This window comes from Schistocerca nitens, chromosome 2, assembly GCF_023898315.1.
Source record: "Schistocerca nitens isolate TAMUIC-IGC-003100 chromosome 2, iqSchNite1.1, whole genome shotgun sequence".
Classification (NCBI taxonomy): domain Eukaryota; kingdom Metazoa; phylum Arthropoda; class Insecta; order Orthoptera; family Acrididae; genus Schistocerca; species Schistocerca nitens.
In genome coordinates, this window is record NC_064615.1 from 544,356,009 (window position 1) to 544,379,664 (window position 23,656).

The 23,656-nt window shown below is 40.3% G+C and overlaps 1 protein-coding gene and 1 long non-coding RNA gene across 4 annotated transcripts in view; one reads left to right on the forward strand and one right to left on the reverse strand.

Annotated features, from left to right (window-relative positions):
* Window positions 1-22,731, reverse strand: part of LOC126236537 (uncharacterized) — a 41,585-nt gene extending 18,854 nt beyond the window's left edge. The window contains exon 1 of one of the 3 annotated variants that reach the window (XR_007544935.1): window positions 22,717-22,731. Coding sequence is in view for 1 of the 3 variants with exons in the window: in XM_049945913.1 (XP_049801870.1) it covers window positions 3,669-3,738 (70 nt within the window). In the remaining 2 variants the exon portion in view is untranslated. Of the gene's footprint in view, window positions 1-3,664; window positions 3,899-22,716 lie in introns of those variants that run through there. The other 2 variants (XR_007544934.1, XM_049945913.1) reach the window with 2 other exon arrangements.
* Window positions 789-15,520, forward strand: LOC126236565 (uncharacterized). The gene is made up of 3 exons (XR_007544958.1): window positions 789-982; window positions 1,097-1,252; window positions 15,387-15,520. It is a non-coding gene; the product is annotated as an uncharacterized LOC126236565 (long non-coding RNA).
* Window positions 22,732-23,656: the final 925 nt, after the last annotated feature.

Genomic DNA, 23,656 nt, shown 5'->3' on the forward strand with positions numbered 1-23,656 from the left:
ATGTCACACACTTTTTAAGGGCAGTACTTGTTAAATTTACAGTTTAGTTTCTTATACGAAGTTCAATTATTATTATATTATTCAAACCATTTCTTTACATTTACGATTAATAACAACATGGTTTCTTGTTACCAACCTCACTGCATTCCAGCGAGGACTTTTTGGCCTGCAGCTCATTGTCCCATGAAACTGAAATTAAACTCGCAGTGTGTTACAGAATCTCTCAGGCGAGGTTCGCTCAGCGATAATACGATATGTGGTACTAAGTGTTGCAATAAATGTCGCTTGACACGTCGACTGCGGATGCGAGACTCGTGTTTCCACTGGGTTGATTCAATATACGGTACGATACGCATTGAGACTCGTCCTACTATAAGCAACAAGACGGCATGAATCACGTTTCTTTCTCAGCTGCAATTAAGAGCTGTTATGAAGCGGTCGTTGTTGTGCATTAACATTGTTTAAATCACAAAAAACTGAAAAAGTAAAGCAAGTCCCTGGTGCATCTACACAACGCTATAAGTATCATAGTTCGGATGTGGTTTCTCATGAGGCCTCCCCACACTAGAAATTCAACGAGATCTACAGTATGAGTCCAGATAGCTTCCACTTTTTGTAACTATTAGTCTCAGGCACTCTGACTAAGCAGTACACAACTTTTCGACTTCCTCTTTCTCTAGCCGAGAAGTTATTCATTACAGTCAAGTCAGTTGGCAAAATGTTTCGCGATGAACAACTTAATTTTGTAAGAGCAGCTATTATGGCATTTCATTCAGTGTGTTACACAGATAAGCAATGGATACAATGCGCTTGAGAAGTAGTCCCAAGAAACGTTGCTGGATCTGAAGTGACATCAGTAATCGTCGGCAGTGTAGCAGTGGATGGTGAGCTCTGTGTAGAAAAGGTGTTTGAAGAAGTGGAAGAAGCCCATGAACATGAGAAAAATCCGGACGTGTCTTCCTCGGCTTCGTCCAGCAGTTCAGTAAGAGGAATTTGCCTTTCTAATCTCTTTTACTCCTGAAATGAAGACGCGTAGACGTAAACAAAATGAAGTCGTCATTATCAGTTGATGACCCCTGGTTTCTCTTCATTTCAGTAAGCCTGTACTGCCAGCGTACGAATGAGAAGCACGAGGCTACTGCGCACTCCACACAGCAGTCCATAGCAGGCGGAAACAACGTGGCGTGTGGCGCGTAGCTACCAAACTTGTCGCGGAAAACCTCCAGTATATGGTTTCAGAGTATGGAAAGTGGTAAGGCTCTTCATCCACCGTTAAACAGAATTTCTAGACGTCAGCTATAGTTCGTACACAGTAATAGATCCCATGTAACGAGCCAAACCTAATCTGTAGAACAACTACATTTTCCCTTTAGATTTCTCCATATATGCGCAGTGTTCTACTTGACTCAGGAGTATAACAAGCATGACGAAAAGAAAACAGTTCATTATCCAGCTGTGGCTATCAATTTGTATTTTCTCGGTTTTTTCCGAATAGTTTCATCACAATCAAATGAGAAAGATTATAAACTGAAGCGAAGATATGAGGAGAAGGACGTCTTCTTTGTAATTTTTACGATTATACTTTACCTTTTCTTATTGACAGTGCGCTTTGTCCTTTCTTCGACAACATTTTAGTCTCATGAACCAATCTAACATAACATAACCCACATTGGGGAAGAAAGGTCATGCATTACATAATTCACAGCGTGCCAGTTCCAAAGAACACTCGGCATCACCTTGCCAGATAACACCTGATTTCAAATTTTTCTACTGTAGTGAATCCGCACCTTACTCTGCTGCTTTGTCTCTGGACCAATGGTGACCAATGTGACTAAGGAAGTCATATAGATTGAGCTAACACATCTGCAACATATCGACTGCTGCGTGATTATCATCTGCCTTGCTGCCTATGAATATGTGCACTGAGACAAACTGTTTCCTTCCTCGTAAACAGTTTTCAATGACGATGGAGACAGCTGCTAGAGGAGACCCGAAGTACATTTTGTGTGTATTGATGTTTTCAGGGAAGTGAAACAACAGCGGAAGGTCCTGAATAAGGTGTGAGAGCACTTGATTGTGAAAGTAGATACACTACACTGATATTACGTTATTGTTTGGAACACATAGGGTACTACAGCTACAGTTTGTATTCAGATCCTAAGGGTGATATGTGGTGTTTGATAATTCACTAGACACCACAGCAACTCCACTCTTTGCTGTTCTACTGTAAAGTCATACTTAGCATTAAGCTGCAAAGGATTTGAAATGTCTATCAGGTAGACATATACAGATAGTTTTTGTATTTACTAGGAAATTTTATTTTTCTATATCAATCCCGTAGTCACCCAAATGACTGTTAAACATGGGTGACATCCTTCATCCCGTTAATCACTGTAGTGAGTCTGCAGAAAGCGTTCGGTGATTTTGGGGGTTAAGATTAGCTGACTTTCACTTTATTTAGACTCTTATTTATATCTGACTGTAGCCCATCGCTATGGTAGCCATAGTATCGGGGACGGGACGGGGCTGTAGTTGGCGGGAGAGAGAGTGGGAGTGAGTAGAGTCGTAGCCACGGACTGACGGATCTCGCTAGTTCGCTGACTTAGTGTAGAATTGCCCATGGATTTTTAACAGATGCAACCTGAACTTTGTATTTGTACAGATAGGTGTTGGTGGCAGAATAACCCCTTGTAACCTCCCCCTCACTTATCGACCTTAATGACAGTGAAAAATTAAACCGCGTGTACCTAATGGAAATTTGGGAAAAGCAATCGTCACCGAAGTTAATCTGTCGGTAAAGAGGGAGGAAAGGGTTACATCTAAATGAAAGGAAAAATGCAAATGAAACTGGTGGAAATTAATTTTGAAAAGGGGTAAAGTTAATAAAGAAAGTAAATGTGCGGCCATTACGTCAACAATTAACTAGCGGTAATTAGATATTTGAGATTTGGGGGAAATTACGGTCGCCAGTCCTAAGGACAATTACTATAGTAACTGAAAAAGAAAGGTTATTACACATATAATTAGCACTAGAAGCGTGGCAACTGAACGTTGACACGTGCAGTGTGAAAACTGAAAGTTTGTCAGAAGTAACAAATTTCGCTACTCTCTGACTTAATTAGCAAAAGAATTAATAAAACCGGAAAATTGAAAGTTAATTTAGTGACTGAAATTAATAGTGAACTTTGTTTCTGAAGCACTACGAAATTCAATAAAATAAGGTTAGTCTTGGGCTACCTCAACAATCATTTCAAAAGCTACTTGAATCTAGGCAATTTAGAAATAAGAGATTTAACTTCGAACTTGAATTAAATGATTATGAACAATTAACAATAGTAAAATTTAGTACGTACCAAGCTGAGCTGCAGTCACAGGTAAGCTAAAATATGGTAACAAAACTCGCACTCTTAATTTGTGCTTATGTAATCTAAATATTGTAGCTAGCTATGTATACCTTAACTGAACTTTGAAATTAAAGCAGTGAAATCGAATGATGCTGGCGTTTGAATTTCAACGACACTCGGGTTCATTTCGGAAAAGGAAGGGACCCTGCTTGGCAATACAATTGGGACAATGAGCAACAAAGGTTCATGCTAAGTTGCTGTAATTTTGTGATGCAACAATTTTAAAAGTTGAGGTCTGCCATACAGTTCTGAAACTTTACGTGCTTTTAGTCTTCCTTGTTGGTTGATTGAAGGTTTCAAGTCGTCGATCGAGGAGGTGGCGACAGTCACTCATTGTCGGCCGTCGCTGTTGCAGAAGCTGGATGCTGGCGCGCCTTCTTCTCGACACGGTCACCAGGCGAAACGGGCTCTTGATGTGTGCCAGCTAATGCTTCCCGTCCGCGACACCGTGCTAGAAACTATTATAGCCAGTCGAGCGCAATTACATGCGGCCCAACCCCGAACGCGCGGCAACTCGCGGGAGCGTCACACAACACACCTCCTCCACTGCACCACCCCAGCCAGACTGCTTCTGCCCAGCCCGCGCTCCACGCGGCAGAGTTAACACTACCAAAGATCCTAAACACTTTGGTTCTCCACACGACCTATCGATGTATTCGTTCGATACCATAGTTTTCCCTAGGTCAGACCCAGCGTATAAATACAAATAATATTCACAAAACAAACCAACACACACACACACACACACACACACACACACATATATATATATATATATATATATATATATATATATACAGTTAAGCATTTGTCCGCACCGCTGATCTAATGAATGTCGATGCTTATGACGTGCTGAAGTTGGGTGGTTATGTTATGTTAAGCATATTCTACGCTTAAGAACAAGGTACGTTAAATTTTAGGATTTTTTTCTCTTAGACACTCTGAAAGGTGGCTGCACTGAGCCGCAGCACCAGAGATCGCTAGAGAGCATTGTTCCGCCACCTCCACTGGCAGTGATTATTGAGAACTCGTAGTGGGCAGTGCTTTGGGAGAACTCGTGGTAGTCAGTGCTGAGATGTCGTAGTGAGGAGTGTTTGTTGAGATGTGCTAGTAGGGAGTGCTTGCTGAGATGTGATACTGAAAAGTTCTTGTTGAGATGTGGTAATAGCGAGGCGGTGTGGAGCTATATTGTAATTATGAGAGTGATTTTGGTCAATATATGAAGGTAACGAAACTTGATTTATTTTTCATTATTTCCATGTTTTAAATAATGTGTCATTACAGGTTCAGTCATAGGGGCTTAATAAAAGTTGAATGCAAATAATTTTAATTTTTTTTGCTTTAGTAGCTGTCTGTCCGATTACGAAGTCTCGTAACGGTTGGCCCTGACTGTTATTATTACGCTATCTGACTGCATAGAACAACAACAAAGAATGAAATGGAAATTTTACGGAACTTGAAGCTTTGGCTGTTGTATGGGCTTTCACAAAATTTCGCACATTTTTGTTTGGCAGACATACTAAGGTTTACACCGATCATCGAGCTCTGGAATTTCTTATGTCGACAAAATTAACTCATGGCAGATTGTCACGATGGGCGTTGTATCTACAGGAATTTGATTTTAGCATTGTTTACATACAGGGATCTTCAAATATTGTTGCTGATGCTATATCACGTGCACCTATGGGTTTGAAACAAAGTGCTGAAGAGGACTGCAAAGAAAACCATTATTGTTTGATGTATATTCAAGGTGTTGCGTTTGAGAACTTTATTTCGTCTTCGCTCCAGGACATCGCTATGGAGCAAAATAAGGATCCAATCTGGAAGGACATTAAGGAGAAGTGGAGGAGAAAGGAAAGCGTAGCGATTAGACAGCATTATTTAGTTCGCAATGACATTCTTTTTAAACGGAAATCGGTCGACAACTCTGTTTGGTTAGTTTGTATTCCTGATGAGTGGGTCAATAAATTGATTTGGTACACACATTTCAGTTATGCGCACTTTGGTCCCAGAAAATGCTTTCATAAATTACGAGAAAATTGCTACTTCAGTAATATGGAAAAACGTATTCGATCTGTTCTTGCCAAATGCAAATTATGTCAAAAGGCTAAGCCGCCAACAATTTCTCACAGAGCACCGTTGTTTCCTATCATTCCAGCGAAATTAAAGGAGATGGCTGCAGTTGATTTGTTCGGTCCAGTGGTTCGATCTACTAATGGTTTTGCGTACATTTTTGTAGCAGTGGAATTGACATCAAAATATGTGTGTTTTACACCGTTACGCAAAGCAACAGCTCGTTCAGTATCTAACGCTTTCGTCAAACATTTTCTTAAAGAAGTGGGTCATGTTGATAAGGTTATATCAGATAATGGAGCACAGTTTCGCTCTAAAATTTGGCTTCGTACTCTACAGCGTCGTAAAATTAAACCAATCTTAACTTCACTTTTTCACCCTCAATCTAACGCTTCAGAAAGATGGATGAAGGAAATCAATAAATTGTGCCGTCTTTATTGTCATCAGAATCACAGAACTTGGGATCAGTATCTTCATATTTTTCAAAACATTCTGAATGAACTTCCTAATGACTCAACTTCTTTACCGCCTCTATTGATATTAAAAAATAAAGTACCAACAAATCGCATTTCTGAAATCGTTCCATTTCCGCCTTCACGGAAACTGCGGCATTCTGAAGTTGTCAACCTGGCTCTACAAAATATTGCATCTGCGGCTGCTAGAAGAGAGAAATCAGCTAAACGTCCTGGTCGTTTAAAAATCTTGTCAGTTGGTCAGAAGGTGTTAATTAAGTCTCATCGTTTGTCTCATAAAGGAAAAGGCTTGTGTCGCAAATTTTTTCTGCTTTATAACGGTCCATATAGGATTCGCAAAATTATACATGATAATACTGTGGAAGTAGAAACTCTTAAATCTCGGCGCTCTAAGGGAATACATCATATATCGAACGTAAAAATTTTTGTGGAATGACATACTTTTGAGAAACCAACAGTTGTACGTAAACAGGTGGAGAATGCAAGGATACCGCGCCGTGTTCCGGCGGCGGCAGATACTCAAAGCAACAGTGAAGTTTGTGCGCCGCAAAAGGCAGTCGTTGACCGCAAACAATTACTTCATACGTCACGCGCCTACAGCTGATCGAGCGCACAGTGTGAATGCACTGACAGCCGTAAACAAATACACAGTCTAATTTTTCCGACTAAATTCTGTATAAAGCTATGGTGACTTTATAAATTATGTTATTAACGTTCAGTATTTTTCAGGATACGGTTGTGTAAAATATTTAAGACCTTTAGGTAAATTCTGTGCGTGTCCGACGTTAAGACGACTTGCTATTGAGAAAATTTCAGGAAGAATGTCATTTCGAAGAAGAAAGTAATAAACAAAAAAGGTAACGATTAATTGAGTTTATTTTTCAGGTAACATATTTCCACTTAGGTACGTACTTTAGACGTAATTTGCTGCTTGCGATTACGTGACTCATACTTTGTGCTAAATTTCGTGTTCTATGAATTTACTTGTGAAGCGACGTGCTTACGCACATTAACTGATTTTGACGATGATTGATTAATGAACAGGCTTGTTATTTGTATATATTACGCATCGCTTGGCTGCACTGCTTTTTCACTGATGTCACATTTGTCTATTATGTGCCTGCTGTGCTTATTTATTTAAATTATAATTGTCACCTGATTAATTGTGCTGACTGTAGTTGGCTATGTAGGTTACACCTTGTGATTTATCTGCTTGCGCCTTCATGTTTACTTATTAAGAATACATATGAACATTTATTTGCTTATGCTGAATGATGCTAATGACTTGTTTATTACATAAGATATATGTTTGCTGCTGTGCGTATGGATTGCATATTTACACACTTCTGTTTTGTTGTCATAACTATAAGTTGGTATATAGAAATGCTGATATACTGTGTACAAACATAGAGTTTAGGTCACACTATGGTATTAATTATAGATTGTTCGCTTGGCAGAGCCTCGTTGTAGGGATTGTGTTGCATCCACTTGTTGACATTCTGTTCTCTACTGGTATATTTACTCGCTATTGCATGTTTTGCTTCTGCTCAGTGTCTTATATTTTTAAGATAAGAAAATGAACTGCTATAATTCGACGAACGACATGAGTACAAGAAACTTCATAGAAGTCACATGAGCTGAGGTTTTATGGAAGCTGTATAAATTTATGCTAATAGGAAGGAAGCTAACGACATGACATACCAAAACTAGGTTTAGACCATTGACAGTTATTACACTGCATTTTTCGTGAGCAATTGAAATAGGAAGTGACACTTGACACAAAAAATACTCCACATGTTTGCTTCTGCTATGATTCTTGAAGTGGTGTACACACTGTGAAATATTATGATCATTCACACTCCGTAATCGTACTTAATTACTGAGAGTTATTCGAACTAAGTCTGTTAGAGGTCATGTATGCATTTCTTTTATTTAATGATGGACAAGGAACCAAACTGTATCTTATAATTTATAATGAGTAGAAAATTTGGGTCAGATGGATTACACAGAGGTTGTGTGTAGACACTGTGTCTTCGGATTGTATGGGATGATGAATTGAAGTTGCACTAGGATTTTGTCTGTACTTGTTCGAGGAGACTGACTAGAGGAAAGAGTTGTTATGGAAGTGAAATGATATTGGTGCTGAGGTTTATATATATCGACGTAGTGAAGAGGTATTATTGAAGTATTAAGATTAAGTGATGATTATTGGAGTTTTCGTGGACAAGAGGTAAGGTAAATGATATTGATGATAAGGTTTATATGTATCGACGTATTGAAGAGGTATTAGTGAAGTATTGAGATTATGCTGATGATTATTAGAGTTTTGGTGGATAAGAGGTAAAGTAAGTGAGGAGCATATTTTTTTTTTTTGTTGGTCCATATGGAACAAGGAGGATGAAGATGGCAGACTAGAACACTCAAGTAGAAGGAAGATTGTCTACACACACACTTTGTCAAATCACTAAGTAGTATATACTTTTTTTTGAGAGAGGAAGCATGTGTATATCTTGGCTCACTGACAGTTGTTCAGCAACCGTACATTTTGATCTGGCTTGGCAAACATTGGTCTAGACATGATGACTATGACGTTGACTTAACTATTATTGACTGTTATACATTGCTGCCACTACTACTTGGTACACATGATGAACATCAAATCTTGGACAGAGTTACATTTACACAGTTAACACTATTCAATTACACAGTAATACTTAATGTGGATGAAAGATGAGTGGGTGTGTTTTGTGTGTTTTCCTTTCCTAATCCTACCCACCTATCTCCTAAATATTATTTTATTTGTTGGTAGTGGCTTGCACTGACACCCATAAATGTTATAGGTTTACAGGTATTTGTGTATTGTAATAGTTAATAGGACAATTATCTGATATCATTTGTGTGTTTGTTATGATTTGTATGTTTAGTGTAAAAGCATTGTATGTGTATTCAAACTATTGTTCATGCCTGAACTGTCTGATTAGTGATGGTGCTGCACTTTTCAACATGATGTGTGACATTTAGTCATGTTTAATTTCTGCTGATGAACTGTGTGATCAGTGATTGTAAAAATTATGGACTGTTACTTGTACCTTTTCTACATGATTGGTGCCACTAGGACATGTTTAATTTCTGCTTATAAACTCTGATGAACAGTGTGATCAGTGATACTGAATTTTATGGAACTGCTTCTGCTGATAAATGTGACTTGTTGCTGTGTGTACCTGCTCAACATTGCTGGGTACCACTGATGGACTGCTTATACTGAAATGGTGTTACTTGTTGATGTCTGCACCTGCTCAACATTGCTGGGTGCCACTGATGGATTGCTTCTACTGAAAAGATGTCACCTGTTGATGTCTGCACCTGCTCAATATTGCTGGTGCCACTAATGGAACTGCTTATACTGAAATGGTGTTACTTGTTGGTGTCGGCACCTGCTCAACATTGCTGGGTGCCACTGATGGACTGCTTCTACTGAAAAGATGTCACCTGTTGCTGTGTGCATCTGCTCAACATTGCTGGTGCCACTAATGGAACTGCTTATACTGAAATGGTGTTACTTGTTGGTGTCTGCACCTGCTCAACATTGCTGGGTGCCACTGATGGACTGCGTCTACTGAAAAGATGTCACCTGTTGCTGTGTGCACCTGCTCAACATTGCTGGTGCCACTAATGGAACTGCTTATACTGAAATGGGTTACTTGTTGGTGTCTGCACCTATTCATACATTACTTGGTGCCACTGATGGACTGTTTCTACTAAAAAAAATGTCATTTGTTGGTTTTGCACCTGTTGACCATTGCTGGGTGCTACTGCTGGAACTGTCAACTGCTTATTCTTGAGCTATGGAAAGCGTTTATGTGAATATCTGTATAAACTGATTTTTTGTGTATTACTGGTTGTGAAAAGTTATGAGACCCTTACCTGCACATATTCGTCATTGCTGACGCTATTGATTGAATTGTTTAACCACATAATACTTGTGTAAACTATTATGTAAAGTCACATGTATGAAAGAATTTGTATTGCTTACTGTATTCTATATAATAGGTTATTGAAAGGTCAGTGCAAAGCCAAAATTTTATCTAGTTATATGATATTTACGTATTAATATTATCTTTTATTTTTGTCTGTATTTTTTTGACGAATTTGGTGGTATTTTCACCACCAATGCTGGCAAAAATACCATCAAATTCTAGCCGTGGAGGAAGGGCATATGAAAGGTGGCTGCACTGAGCCGCAGCGCCAGAGATCGCTAGAGAGCATTGTTCCGCCACCTCCACTGGCAGTGATTATTGAGAACTCGTAGTGGGCAGTGCTTTGGGAGAACTCGTGGTAGTCAGTGCTGAGATGTCGTAGTGAGGAGTGTTTGTTGAGATGTGCTAGTAGGGAGTGCTTGCTGAGATGTGATACTGAAAAGTTCTTGTTGAGATGTGGTAATAGCGAGGCGGTGTGGAGCTATATTGTAATTATGAGAGTGATTTTGGTCAATATATGAAGGTAACGAAACTTGATTTATTTTTCATTATTTCAATGTTTTAAATAATGTGTCATTACAGGTTCAGTCAACAAAGCATCTGGCTTGTGTTCTTGGATTAGAGTGTGATTGTGGATCTCTTGAGTAATTATGGTATTTGTATTTTCTTTAATTAATTCAGTATAAATGTTATTTAAAAATTCTTGTGTTGTTGAAGAAGAACCGTGCCAGATGCGTACGTTAAGTCACACTCCCACACACAGAACAGTTACTCTTGTGCTTGTTGTTGCGTTGGTTTTATAGTTGCTGGGGACTTAATTAATTAACTGTGTTAATGAAAATTTCCATTTCATTCTTTGTTATTGTTCTAAGCAGTCAGATTGCGTAATAATAACAGTCAGGGCCAACCGTTACGAGACTTCGTAATCGGACATACAGCTACTAAAATTATTTTCATCTTTTTTAATTAAGCCCCCATGCAACTCCCAGATCCATATTAGATGTTTACCTGTGCAGTACATGCACTGTGGTGAGGAAGATAAGGTCTTTTCTAGTTCGTGGACAGAGAGACCAGATGTTCTGCATTTCTAACGGATTTGTGTCGTTAAAGAGTATGCTAATTTTAACATTCGAGATGACTGAGCAAACAGAGTCATTTTTTTTTGTCAAATGAAGCTTGCCTTGAGATATAGAAAGATAATTGAAACGTTTCAGTTTTCTCTAGCATGCCATCAATATTTTTCGGTGCAGTGCTGCTTGCAGTTATGTAAGCAGTTGTGAGCTTGTCTACTCCTTTATACGTCAAAATGTCACGAAATACTTTTTGAAGAAAGTGTTTAATGCAATGGGGTACTTACAAAGTTCATTACCAGCTGACTTGTTATCTCTAATGTAGAGATTGGTTTTTCGTCATTATACTAGGAACACCCTCAAAGTTTTTGCTTGTATAGAACGGTGTGACAAAAGACAATTTTTCACGTTTTAACGTTTTATTGCTGTAAACATGGTCTGCATCACAAGACGTAAGAGAAGCTCGAGATGGAGAACTATCTAGCCTCGCTTTACGGTTTATCTGAGTGTTTGTGCTCCCTGATGGTGTACACATTCTGTTGAGAATGCTGTTGTATGAGAAGTCAAGGACCACGTTGTTCTCAAGAACAGAAATGAAACTACAGAGTACACGGAGGCAGAGCCCAACTTACCTGGATTTCTCTTATGCAGCCGAACTGCGACAAGTTCCACAGCTTTTGGTGACTAACGAATGTTTCGCTTCAACATTCACCTATCTCATCGGCATGTAGGTCATATTAAAGCCTACCCTTTATGGAGGTTTGTACTTACTTTGCAATCCGGGTGCTCAAACAGCTGTCTGCTTAGTGTCTGGCATACAGCACTCCGCCGTCACCCCAATGTCAGACGCTGAAGCATGCCCAGAAGTAACGGTAGTACTGCAAGGGCTGAGGCCTTCATGTTTGCGAGTCACTTCTTCAAAAAATGGTTGTGAACCACCCTGATGATGCAGTTCACAAAATGTAATTTTGGACTATTCACTTAACGGGCTATAACATGAGTCGTTGATGTTATATAAATGTCTTATCAGTAGAAACTGAACGAATTTGAAGCAGATCTATAACATCGGCTCATTTTCGGGTATCGAAAGTTATAGACTGTGAATTATTGTTCAGATGTACGCTATTGACTGCTCATGGAAACCTTGTCCGGTGTATACTAAATACTGCTCAAACCTGTGGAATTCAAAACAGGTCGTTCTACCAGACGACGTCTTACGTATACTACATAAACGAAAGGGTGGTGTACAAAGTCACAAAATTCCTAAACGTCATGGACGAGTCTCCACGCCAGGTATTTCGTGGAAACCTTGTCATTCCTACACCTTGCCAGAACAGAATCTGAGAAAACCAAACACACCCCTGACATATTATTATTGAAGCATCTACAGATATAAGCACTAGATGGTTGATGATTAGCACCCATGACATGACGTCATCTCCCAAGTGCAGTAACGCATTATCTTGTTAATAACTTAATTAACAATGGATTTCCACCCAAATGAATAAAATCTTTTTTGTACAATGTCGGAGTAGCTTGCGCCCCCTTTTTCGTAGCTCACCCTGTTTCTTCAGGGATTTTGGGAATTTTGTAGCAGTTAACCCCCACTAGACGTAATCGCCCTATGGAGACAGAGCATAGTGCCCTCCTCGCTCATGCATTGCACTGGGTTACTACCATTGCTTTGAGTCGCCCGTTTATTCGTTCCAGCCACAATCATTACTTTGTACCACGTTCTTCCAGGGCCATGTGCCTTATACGATGCAGTTAGTGCCCGCAGTGTGCCCAGCTGATCGGATTGTTCTTTCAGTTTTCGCTTTCATAAACTGATCGCCAACCTATCTCATTGATCTGTGCATCATTGACACATCACTACGAGGCTCGCCTTCGTCTGAACCCTGGTCTGTAGCCAGTGCTACTCAGACATATTGCCTCCTCCCCAGAGGGAGGGGGAACAAAAACCCTGCGTCTAGTGGATTTATCACCGCTGAATCAAATTTGCTCTGAAACCTGTTACCTGAGGTCGTTCCCAATTATACCCAATTTCTTATTCTTCAGCGTGAACACACTTCCAGTTCTCAGTGGGTGGGCTGCTCGGCATAAATGGCCAATATATCGGGCTATCCTTACTTTGCAATCGCGGATGGCTGTCCGTGAATATACCCAGGAAAAACCCTGCGTTAAAAGCAACATGATTTTTTCTCATTGGTCTAATCCCTCTTCCTCTTACTAAAGCTTGCGATTCATCAAATCACTTCCGAAACCACTAAATACCGCTAATTCCACCTACGTATCAAATGCAGGCATTGATTAATGCAACCCCACATTTTTGCAGACATGCCGATCAGGATGACAAGTAATTCGGCACGACCATACCCCCTACTTCCCTCACTGCTCCGTTGCTACTGACGTATACCCCTGACTTCCTTTCGAATCGCCACTTTAAATTGCCCAGTGACATAGTGCGCATTTGACATTCAAGTTAACCATCGACTTTTCACCTATCACTACAACCACAGGTAATTACTTACTGCTTTCTCATCTGTAAGTAGGCTGTTTAGGTTTTTATTTTGGTAACGCCATGTAGCGCTCTGCATGAAAATCACTGACTGTGCTGTGTGCAGTCTGTGGCTGGTTTGCATCGTTGGAATAATCGCTATTGTAATGTTGGGCAGTTGGATGTGGACAGCGCGTAGTGTTGTGCAGTTGGAGGTGATCCGCCAGCAGTGGTGGATGTGGAGAGTGAGATGCAGAGTTTTGAGAGGTTGCTGTAAGCGGACGATGTGTCCGCCAGAAAAAGGAAATTTGTAAAGATTGATGTCATGAATTGATATATATATATATATATATATATATATATATATATATATATATATATATGCCGGCCGCTGTTGGCCGAGCGGTTCTGGCGCTTCAGTCTGGAACCGCGCGACCGCAACGGTCGCAGGTTCGAATCCTGCCTCGGGCATGGATGTGTGTGTTGTCCTTAGGTTAGTTAGGTTTAAGTAGTTCTAAGTTCTAGGGGACTTATGACCTCAGCAGTTGAGTCCCATAGTGCTCAGAGCCATTTGAACCATTTTATATATATATATATATATATATATATATATATATATATATATATATATATATATATATATATGATTTTTGAACACCATTAAGGTAAATACATTGTTTGATCTCTATCAAAGTCTTTCACTTGCTAACTATGCCTATCAGTAGTTAGAATCAGTAGTTAGAATCTTTTATTTAGCTGGCAGTGTTGGCGCTCGCTGTATTGCAGTAGTTCGAAGATTTTTGTGAGGTGAGTGATTTATCAAAGGTACAGGTAATGGTTAGTCTGGGTCATTCTTTTGTAGGGATTTTTAAGTCAGATTGCGTTGCGCTAAAAGTATTGTGTGTCACATTAGCGATGGTCAGAATAAGTAAAGAGAAAACTGTTAGAGTACGTTGAGTTTTGCTCAGCTGTTTGAAAATCAAATAACGTAGAAGTTTACCAGCACAGTTTTCTAAGAGGACGTTTCACATCCACTGTAATACTTCCCTTTCATAACATGACCGCTGGCTGGAGATACGAAGATTAGTATGTTGCTATAGGCAGCAGTATTTTATACAATATACCCCACTCAGTAATAGCCACTATTGTATGTTACAAGTACTTTCGAGCAACCCAGCCCTACCGTGTGCTACTCAATGGTAGTGGTTTACTATTTAATAGCTCTCACTGTGATATCACTATCCCAGCTGAGGAAGTGTTTGCAGACTTATCTTACGCCCAAAATGTGCGACTTGCTCCTCTCCTGTGGTATTTACCAGAGCAACCGATGGTACTACTGGCAAGTGCAATTGACCGTCTCTCCCCAACCACTCAACTTTCCCAGCTGGTCCAGTCTTCAACTGACCTGGTAAACAAAGAGTTAGGGTAGATTACACTAGACTGTGCCACCGCGCACACCACGGATTGGCATCACCACCAGTATCTCAGTTATTCCTAGTGCTGTATGTACCCCTTTAGTAATTATCTTTATTGGTTTATCGCTATGGGTAGCGGTTAGAAAAGGACTTTTTGCGTGACTTCGGTCGCCCCCTCCTGCTATCCCCGAACAGCAACCTCCTGGGGAATACCATGCTTAAGTTGTGAAATGGGAGGAAGAGTGTCCCTTGCTGCCTCCATACTGTAGTAGTCCAGTAGCAAATAGTAGTGAATAGAAAGGAATAATAAATAAGTAAAATACACTCAAAAGAAAAGGCGTGGCCCTCCTGTAGGTGTAAGCAATAAAGTATGTGTGTGTGAAGTGATTCAAAAGTGTCAACCCTCTCCCCCCCTCCCCCCTTGTGATCTGTGCACCGCCCAGTCCACAACCCCCCGCTTATACGCTCCGGCGGAAGTTGCAGTGCGCCACAGCGCGCCGCTGCCCGCCGCGGTCAGCGACCTCCGCCGCTGCCAGCGCCAACAGCTGATCGCCGCACCTTGCACCGCCACTCGCCATGTCTCACACCACCGCCGTCGAGCAAACTCCGTCTCGCAAATCTTCATTACCCAACGCAAACATTGTCACACTTTCTTAAATAAATGCAAATTTTAAAAAAGAAATCAAAGTATATTATCAAAATTATTGTTGGTTCAAATGGCTCTGAGCACTATGGGACTCAACTGCTGTGGTCATAAGTCCCCTAGAACTTAGAACTACTTAAACCTAACTAACCTAAGGACAGCACACAACACCCAGCCATCACGAGGCAGAGAAATCAAAATTATGAAGGGCCGTCTTTCGCAGGAGCCCCATAATAACATTCAATTTAACATTCAATTTACCACCCCCCACCAATCCTTCACTCCTGTGTAGGGGAGAAAGAAGGGTGTACAGTGGGGGCAGTTACTGAATGTATTTATTAGTATAAAAGTTTGTTTTTTATTTTTCACTTGATGTTCGTCAGCCTGGCGGTTAGTTGCAGCGTCTCAGTCACGTTGCCCAGAACTGGACACAGCCACTTTGAAACTCGTGTTGAACCATCAGTAGCTAAATTCACCTGTTGCTGACGAGGTAACGCTACCGAACTGCGCGTCTTCGATTTGGCCGGCCAATAGGGAGGCTTGGAGGTGGTCAAGTGGGGGTGGGACCTCGGCCAGCCACTTGGAGCGGATACGCCGTCCTGCCTCTTCTGCTGGCAGCTTCCGACCCGACCAGATGCTCTCCTCTCATGCTCTCTTGGGCAGCAGCCCATTCAGTCTCTGCGGCTTCAATAGGCCTGCCTTTCCTTTTTTACAGTATTAAACATTCATGCAGTTAAAAATATGTTAGAGTTTTCACCTCAATGGGTGCCTACGGCTTTCCCCTCCTGGCCAATCCTGAAGCATTACGTTGCTCACTGAGTCTTCCTGAGTAATCACAGTCAAATCCTCATCAATACTAAATTGTGAACAGATTTTATATCTGCACCAGCGTCCGCCTTAGAATGCTGTAACCTATTTCAGAAGCTCTGCCTGACCATAATGTAACCTAACTGAAATATTCTGTATTTCCTGGCTTTTTCATATATACCTCGTCCCCATATGATATTAGAAAAGAGTTTTTGCTAGTACTAGCTCAAATTTACTGCAGAACGCAATCAGTCTTTCTCCTCTCTCATTCCTAGTACCAAGCCTAAATCATTCCGTAACGAGCTATGTTGCACAGTGCTGAGCACACTGGAGTCCCTTTCTGGAGGACGACGGTTCAAACCCGAGTCCTGCCATCGTGATTTATGTCTTTCGTGATTTCCGTTAATAGCTCAAGGAATATGCCGGGACGGTTCCTTCGAAAGTGCCCGGCCACTTCCTTTCTCCATCTTTCCCTAATCTGAGCTTATGCTCCGTCTCTAATGACTTGAAGGTCGACGGGACGTTAATAGTAATTCCCACATCCTTGTCCTTCATATTCTCCCGTAAACCTGTCCAATTCTCCTTTCCCTACAACCGCATCCCAATCGCCCACGACAACTCGATTTTCATGTCCCTTTACGTACTGTTCTACCTGTTCAATATTGTCATTTACTTTCTCTATCTCTTCATATTCGGTCTGCGACGTCGGCATTTAGACCTGAGCTATTGTTGCCAGTTTTTGTTTCTGGTCGACTCTGATGAGAACAACGGTATCACTGAACTGTTCACAGTATCGGCGCCACCGTCCTATTCATAACGAATCCCATTAAACCATTTCTGTTGCTCTTGATGTTACACTGTACACCTCTGATCAGAAATGGTTTGCCTTCATTGTACTTCACTGACTCCTAGTATACCAGATACTCTAGCTTCCCTGGCACGTTCAAACCTCTGGCACCACTCGCACCAACCGTTATCCTTTCTTTGTTCACTCCATCTTTTAAACATGATCACCTGCCCCTTGGCATTACCCTCCCAGTGATGAGGATGGGGGACTAGTCCAGAGTATTTTGCCGATGGAGAGACCATCATGACACTTTTACAAAAATAGGCAATAATCAATGTAGACGCATATTACGTTCCTGAAGGCAGTGGTTTCCATTACCTTTTTCATCCTCATGCCATTGATCATTCCTGATTCTTTCGCCTTATAGGGGCAGATGCCTACCAAAAGTGCAAATGAGTGCCCTGAAACGTTTATCGCAGCTCCGCACTGTCTGACAAGGCCATTAGCAGAAGAAGAAGGGTGACTTTCATTGCAGGTAGACTTTGGGTGCCATCGCTGATGACTATCATTCAAATCTTACACGGTGTAACTGCAAAGTATATGCATTGGAAAAAGAATCCGAAAGAGTCCCCCAGTCTTGTCTCTGGGACGGGACTGCCAGGGGACAGGAGATCATGAGAAAGAGTCTGAATAACCAACGGAAGGATAACGTTCTATGCATCGTGGCGTGGAATGTCAGAAGACTGAACTTGGCAGAGTAGTAAGAAAATCTGAAAAGGGAAGTGCAAAGGCTCACTGTAGATGTACTAGGGATCAGTTAGGTGAAATAGAAAGAAGAAAATGATTTCTGGCTAGATGAGTACAGGGTAATATATAAAACAGCAGAAAATATTATAACGGGACTAGGGTTCGTTATGAGTAGGAAGTTGGAGCACATAGTGGGTTACTGTGAATAGTTCAGTGATAGAGATATTCTGATAAGAATTGAGAGCAAAACAACGTCGACAACGATAGGTAATGTATACATGCCGACATCGCAAGGTGAAGATAAAGTAGTAAAGAAGATAAAGTAGATAAAGTATATGAGGATACTGAAAGAGGAATGCAGTATGTAGAGGGAGATGAAAATCTAATAGTCAAGGGGGAATGGAACGTAGTTGTAGTGAAATGAGTAGAAGAAAAGGTTACAGGAGAATATGGGCTTGGGACAAGGAATGAGAGTGGAGAAAGACTAATTAAGTTCTGTAATAAATGTTAGCTAGTACTTGCGAATACTCAGGTCAAGAATCACAAGAGGAAGAGGTATACTTGGAAAAGGCAGGGTGATACGGGAAGATTTCAGATACATTACATTATGGTCAGACAGAGATTCCGAAATCAGATAATGGAATGGAATGCGTACCCAGGAGCAGATGTAGACTCAGATCACAATGTAGCAGTGATGAATGGTAAGCTGAAGTTTAAGAAATCAACGAAGAAAAATCAATATGCAAAGAAGTGGGATACTGACGTATTAAGGAATGATGAGATACGCTTGAGATTTTCTGTGGCTTTAGTTAAAGCAATAAATAATAGCTTAGTAGGAAGTATAGATGAATAGGAATGGACATCTCAAATACGGGCAATCACATAAGAGGAAGAGAAAGACGTGGGTACAAAGAAAGTAACTGCAAAGAACAATGGGTAACACAAGAAATACTTCAGTTGATTGATGAAAGAAGGAAGTACAAAAATCATATTAATTCAGGAATACTGAAACACAGGTCTCTGAGGAATGAAATAAATAGGACGTGCAGGAAGCTAAGACGAAATGGCTGCATGTAAAATGTGAAGAAATCGATAAAGAAATTATTGGCAGAACTGACTGAGCGTACAGGAAAGTCAAAATAAAGTCCGTGATATTAAAAGCAATGGTGGTAACATTAAGAGTGCTACGGGAATTCCACTGTTAAACGCAGAGGAGGGAGCGGATAGGTGGAAACAGTACATGAAGGTCTCTATGAGGGGAAGATTTGTATGATGTGACACAAGAGGAAACAGAAGCGATTTAAAGGACGTAGGGGATCCATTACTAGAAGCATAATTTAAGAGAGCTTTGTAGGACTGAAGAACAAATAAGGCAGAAGGGATAGATAACATGCCTTTAGAATTTCTAAAATCATTGGGAAAATGGCAACAAAACGACAACTCCCCTGTGTGAAAAATATACGAGTCTGGCGACATACCATCCGACTTTCGGAATCGTGCACACAATTCCGATGTCTATAAGAGATGAAAGGGGTGATAACAATCGGAAAATCGGCTTACTATCTCATGCATCCAAGTTGCTGACGAGAATAATATACAAATGAATGGAAAATAAAACTGTGGATTTGATAGATGACGATCAGTTTGGCTTTAGCAAAGGTAAAGGCACCAGAGAGGCAATACTGACGTTGCGTTTGATAATGGAAGCAATACTAAAGTAAAACCGAGACACGTTCATAGGATTTGTCGATCTGCAAAAGGGGTTCGACAATGTAAAACGGTGCAAGATGTACGAAATTATGAGTAAAATAGGGATAAGCTGTAGAGAGAGACGAGGAATATACAACATGTACAACAGCCAAGAGGGAATAAGAAGAGTGGATGACAAAGAATGAAGTGCTCGTACTACAAAAGTTGTAAGACAAGGATGTAGTCTTTCGCCCCTACTGTTCGATCTGTATATCGAAAAACAAGTGATGGAGATAAAAGAAAGGTTCTGGAGTGGAATTAAAATACAAGGTGAAACGGTATCAGTGAGACGATTCACTGAGACATTGCTGTCCTGAGTGAAAGTAAAGAAGAATTAGATGATTCCTTGAATGGGATGAACAGTCTAAATCAGTACAGAATATGGATTGATATTTAATCGAATAAAGACAAAAGTAATGAGAAGCAGCAGAAATGAGTACAGTGTGAAATTTAACATCAGGATTGATGGTCACGAAGGTGACGAAGTATTCTGCTACCTAGGAAACAAAATACCCAGTGATGGACTGATCAAGTAGGGCATCAAAAGCAGACCAAAAGTGGGAAGAAAGACATTCTTGGTCAAGAGAAGTATAATAGTATCAAACATAGGCCTTAATTGAACAAAGTAGTTTCAGAGATGAACGTTTGGAGCACAGAATTGCATAGTCGTAAAACATGGACTCAGAATGGCTCAAATGGCTCTAAGCACTATGGGACCTAACATCTGAGGTCACCAGTCCCGTAAAACATGGATTGAGGGAAAACCGGAACAGAAGAGAATCGAGGCATTTGAGATGTAGTGCTACAGACGAATGTTAAAAATTAGGTGGTCTGATCAGGTAAGGAATGATGAGGTTTTGCGTAGTATCGGAATGGAAAGGCATATGTGAAAGACACTCACAAGAAGAACGGAGGGGATGCTAGAACATGTAATATGACACCAGAGAACGACTTCAATGACAATAGAGGGAGCTGTAGAGGACAAGAACTATAGGGGAAGACAGAGATTGAATACATAAGGAAATAATTGACGATGTGTGTTGCAAATTCTACTCTGAGCTGAAGAGGTTGGGGCAGAAGAAGAAATTGTGGCTGGCCGCAACAAACCACTCGGAAGACTGAGGACACTCCTCTTCTCTGCATATAACAATGGAATTCGCATTGCACTCTTAATAATACTACCATTTCTTCTAACTACACAGATGGTTGTTTTGATTTTTCTGTATGCTGAGTCATTTCCTTCTCCGATTTTTTCAGATTTTTCGTGCAACAGTTTTAGCTTGTATTCTGTGCGCAAGTGTTATGTATTTCATTCCTTAGTGACTTGTCTCAGCGTATTCCTGATTTTACCTGAACTTTTTTGTACTTACTTTTTTTATCGATCAACTGAAGTATTACGTCTGTTAGCAACGGTCTTTTCGCCATTATCCTCTTTGCACCTATCTTTTTCTTTCCAAAATCTGTCACTCCACTATTTAGAGATGTACATTTCTCATCAACTTAACTACCTACTGAGTTATTCCTAGAGCTTCAGAGAACTTCAAACCCATCACATAGTTTTATAATATTTCGTCCCCCACTTCTTTGCTCATTGAGTCTTGCTGGCTAAACTCAGCCTGCTCTTCATCACTACTGTACTGTGATCTGAATCTACATCTATGCCAGCGTCCGCCTTACAGTGCAGTGTCTGATTCCAGAATCACTGCCTGCCCACAGCGTAATTTAACTGATACCTTCCATATTTCCTGGCCTTTCCTAAGTAAAAGTAGTCCCCTTGTGATAATCGAACAGAGTGTTCGCTATTACTAAATTGCAATTTTTTGCAGAACGCAATTAGTCTTTCTCCCCTCTCACTCCTATTAGCAAGCCCAAATAAATTCCGTACGGAGCAGAGTTGCACAGTAAATAGCACACTGATTCGCATTCGGGAGGAAAAAATTTCAAACCCGCGTCCAGCCTGTAACGCTACCGCCCTATACGGACGTACGTTAGCTGTATAAAGCCTGTACTGTAATAAGTTCACGGGCTTCACCTTATCAACAAGGATTTTAGTACATAAATTGACCGCGTGTACCTAATAGAAGCAAGATCGGACTTGTAATCAGTAAATAACTACAGCGATGCGTCAAACATATGTGAAGCACAATTGCTCGTTCGCATGTACAAGAAGTAATCACAGTAGATGCTACCTTTGATTAATAATTCGGTCGCCAGCCTACTTAGGCAATGAGTGAGCTTTTCCTTGTACAAGTTGTTACATGTACAAACATAGTCACGCGTAGTAATGAAGCGTTATATGGCAAAGTTTGGACCCGGAAAAATCCACTGAACTAAAGCTTTCTATCTTGGTACTAATTTAGACGAGACAAATTCACACAACACCACACATCAATGATTACTACAAATTGCATTTTTGTATATTGATCAGACTGAAATTGGGCATAGATTGCCCTAGGATACCCAGTTTTGAAGCCCACATACAATGTCACTATTAAAATTGAAAAACAACACTAATGTACTTAGGATTAATGTAGAACTTAACTTTACTGGTCAAATCTGATCAGCACATTTCAAGGTTTGAAAGAATGAACAAGAAAAGGGGGGGGCCCTGAAACTGTTATGGTCGTTATACTGAAACTGTTAATTACTAAAAGTCAAATTAACACTCAAATTTCTCAATCAATGGATAACTAATCTTTTGTTTTACTTCTGAATAATTTAACTGTCATTAATTCTGTCTCAAGTTAATTAAATAGCATCGATAACTCAATTCAAAAGACTATCTTTCAGTTTATTTATACTTCTACCAACATTTGCAATAGTTCACAGAACTATTGCATTTCTTTATAGCAAAAGTTTGATTGCTGATAATTCTCATTTGCACTAATTATAAACTTTCAGTTCAGGATACTCGGGTTGCACAATACGAGGTAAGGATCCTGTCTAGGTCAGTGATCAGGATAAGTCATGGCTAAAGCAATTCTGGTAAAATTCACGTTATTATTACACAATTAGAAACAGTTTCGACACTGGTCCACACATTTACACTTCTAAAGATGAAATAAAGGTTTGACCTGTGCAAGTCGGTGCGGCGGTTGGCGGGCAGCGAGGTTACGGGCAGCACGGCACACTTACAAGCGCGGCTAAGGCTCACGCTACATAGGCACTTTCCATCTTCTTAGCGTCGTAATTTTTCCAATATTGTGCCTCAGAATATTGCCATACCAGGTATTCGTCGGAATCGGTGTACCCGAGGCTCATTGTAATCCACTTTTCCTAGGTAGCCTCCTCGGTACAGTACTTGTTCCTCGGATCAATTTACCACTCCGACTCTTACTGTTGCTCGCCTCCGACTGACTGCTGTGCCCGTTGCGCCGAACCGCGCCCAGTGTGCGTTTTCCCGCGCTCGCCTGCCTCCACCTTTTCCCGCTCCCCTACAGGTAGGGTATTCACCACAGGTTTTCTATTACACATATTCTAATGCATTACCTACGTATGGACCAAGTGTTTAAATTACAATTTCCACATTTTACAATATTTTTAACATTAAGTACACTTTCTTTTGATTATCACATTCTCTGAAATCTAACATAAATAATAATATTCATTACAAAAGTTACTCGCAGTTTCTTTAACATCACTATACGAGCCGAAAAAGAAGTTCAAAACCCTGCCAACATTAACTTATCTAAATTCATAGAGGAAAAAATTATTATAGATACAGTTGTCGTTACACATGCCCCTGTTTCCAGTAATTTTCACAACGTGTAAATTTAATGGGAACACTAAATATTACATTTATACAGTTGTTCTGAATCCTTTTTACGTAAATGTCCAAAATTTTATACCACCTACTTCCTTTCACTCACATTATATAGGTCTATATTTTTTTAACATTCCAAAAACATTTACTTGTCATTTACTCAAGTGCCTTTTGCACAGTCCAACTTATCATCATAACGTTACTAAAATAGTAATTTAATTATTTTTCCTAAATTTATCAAAGAAATAATT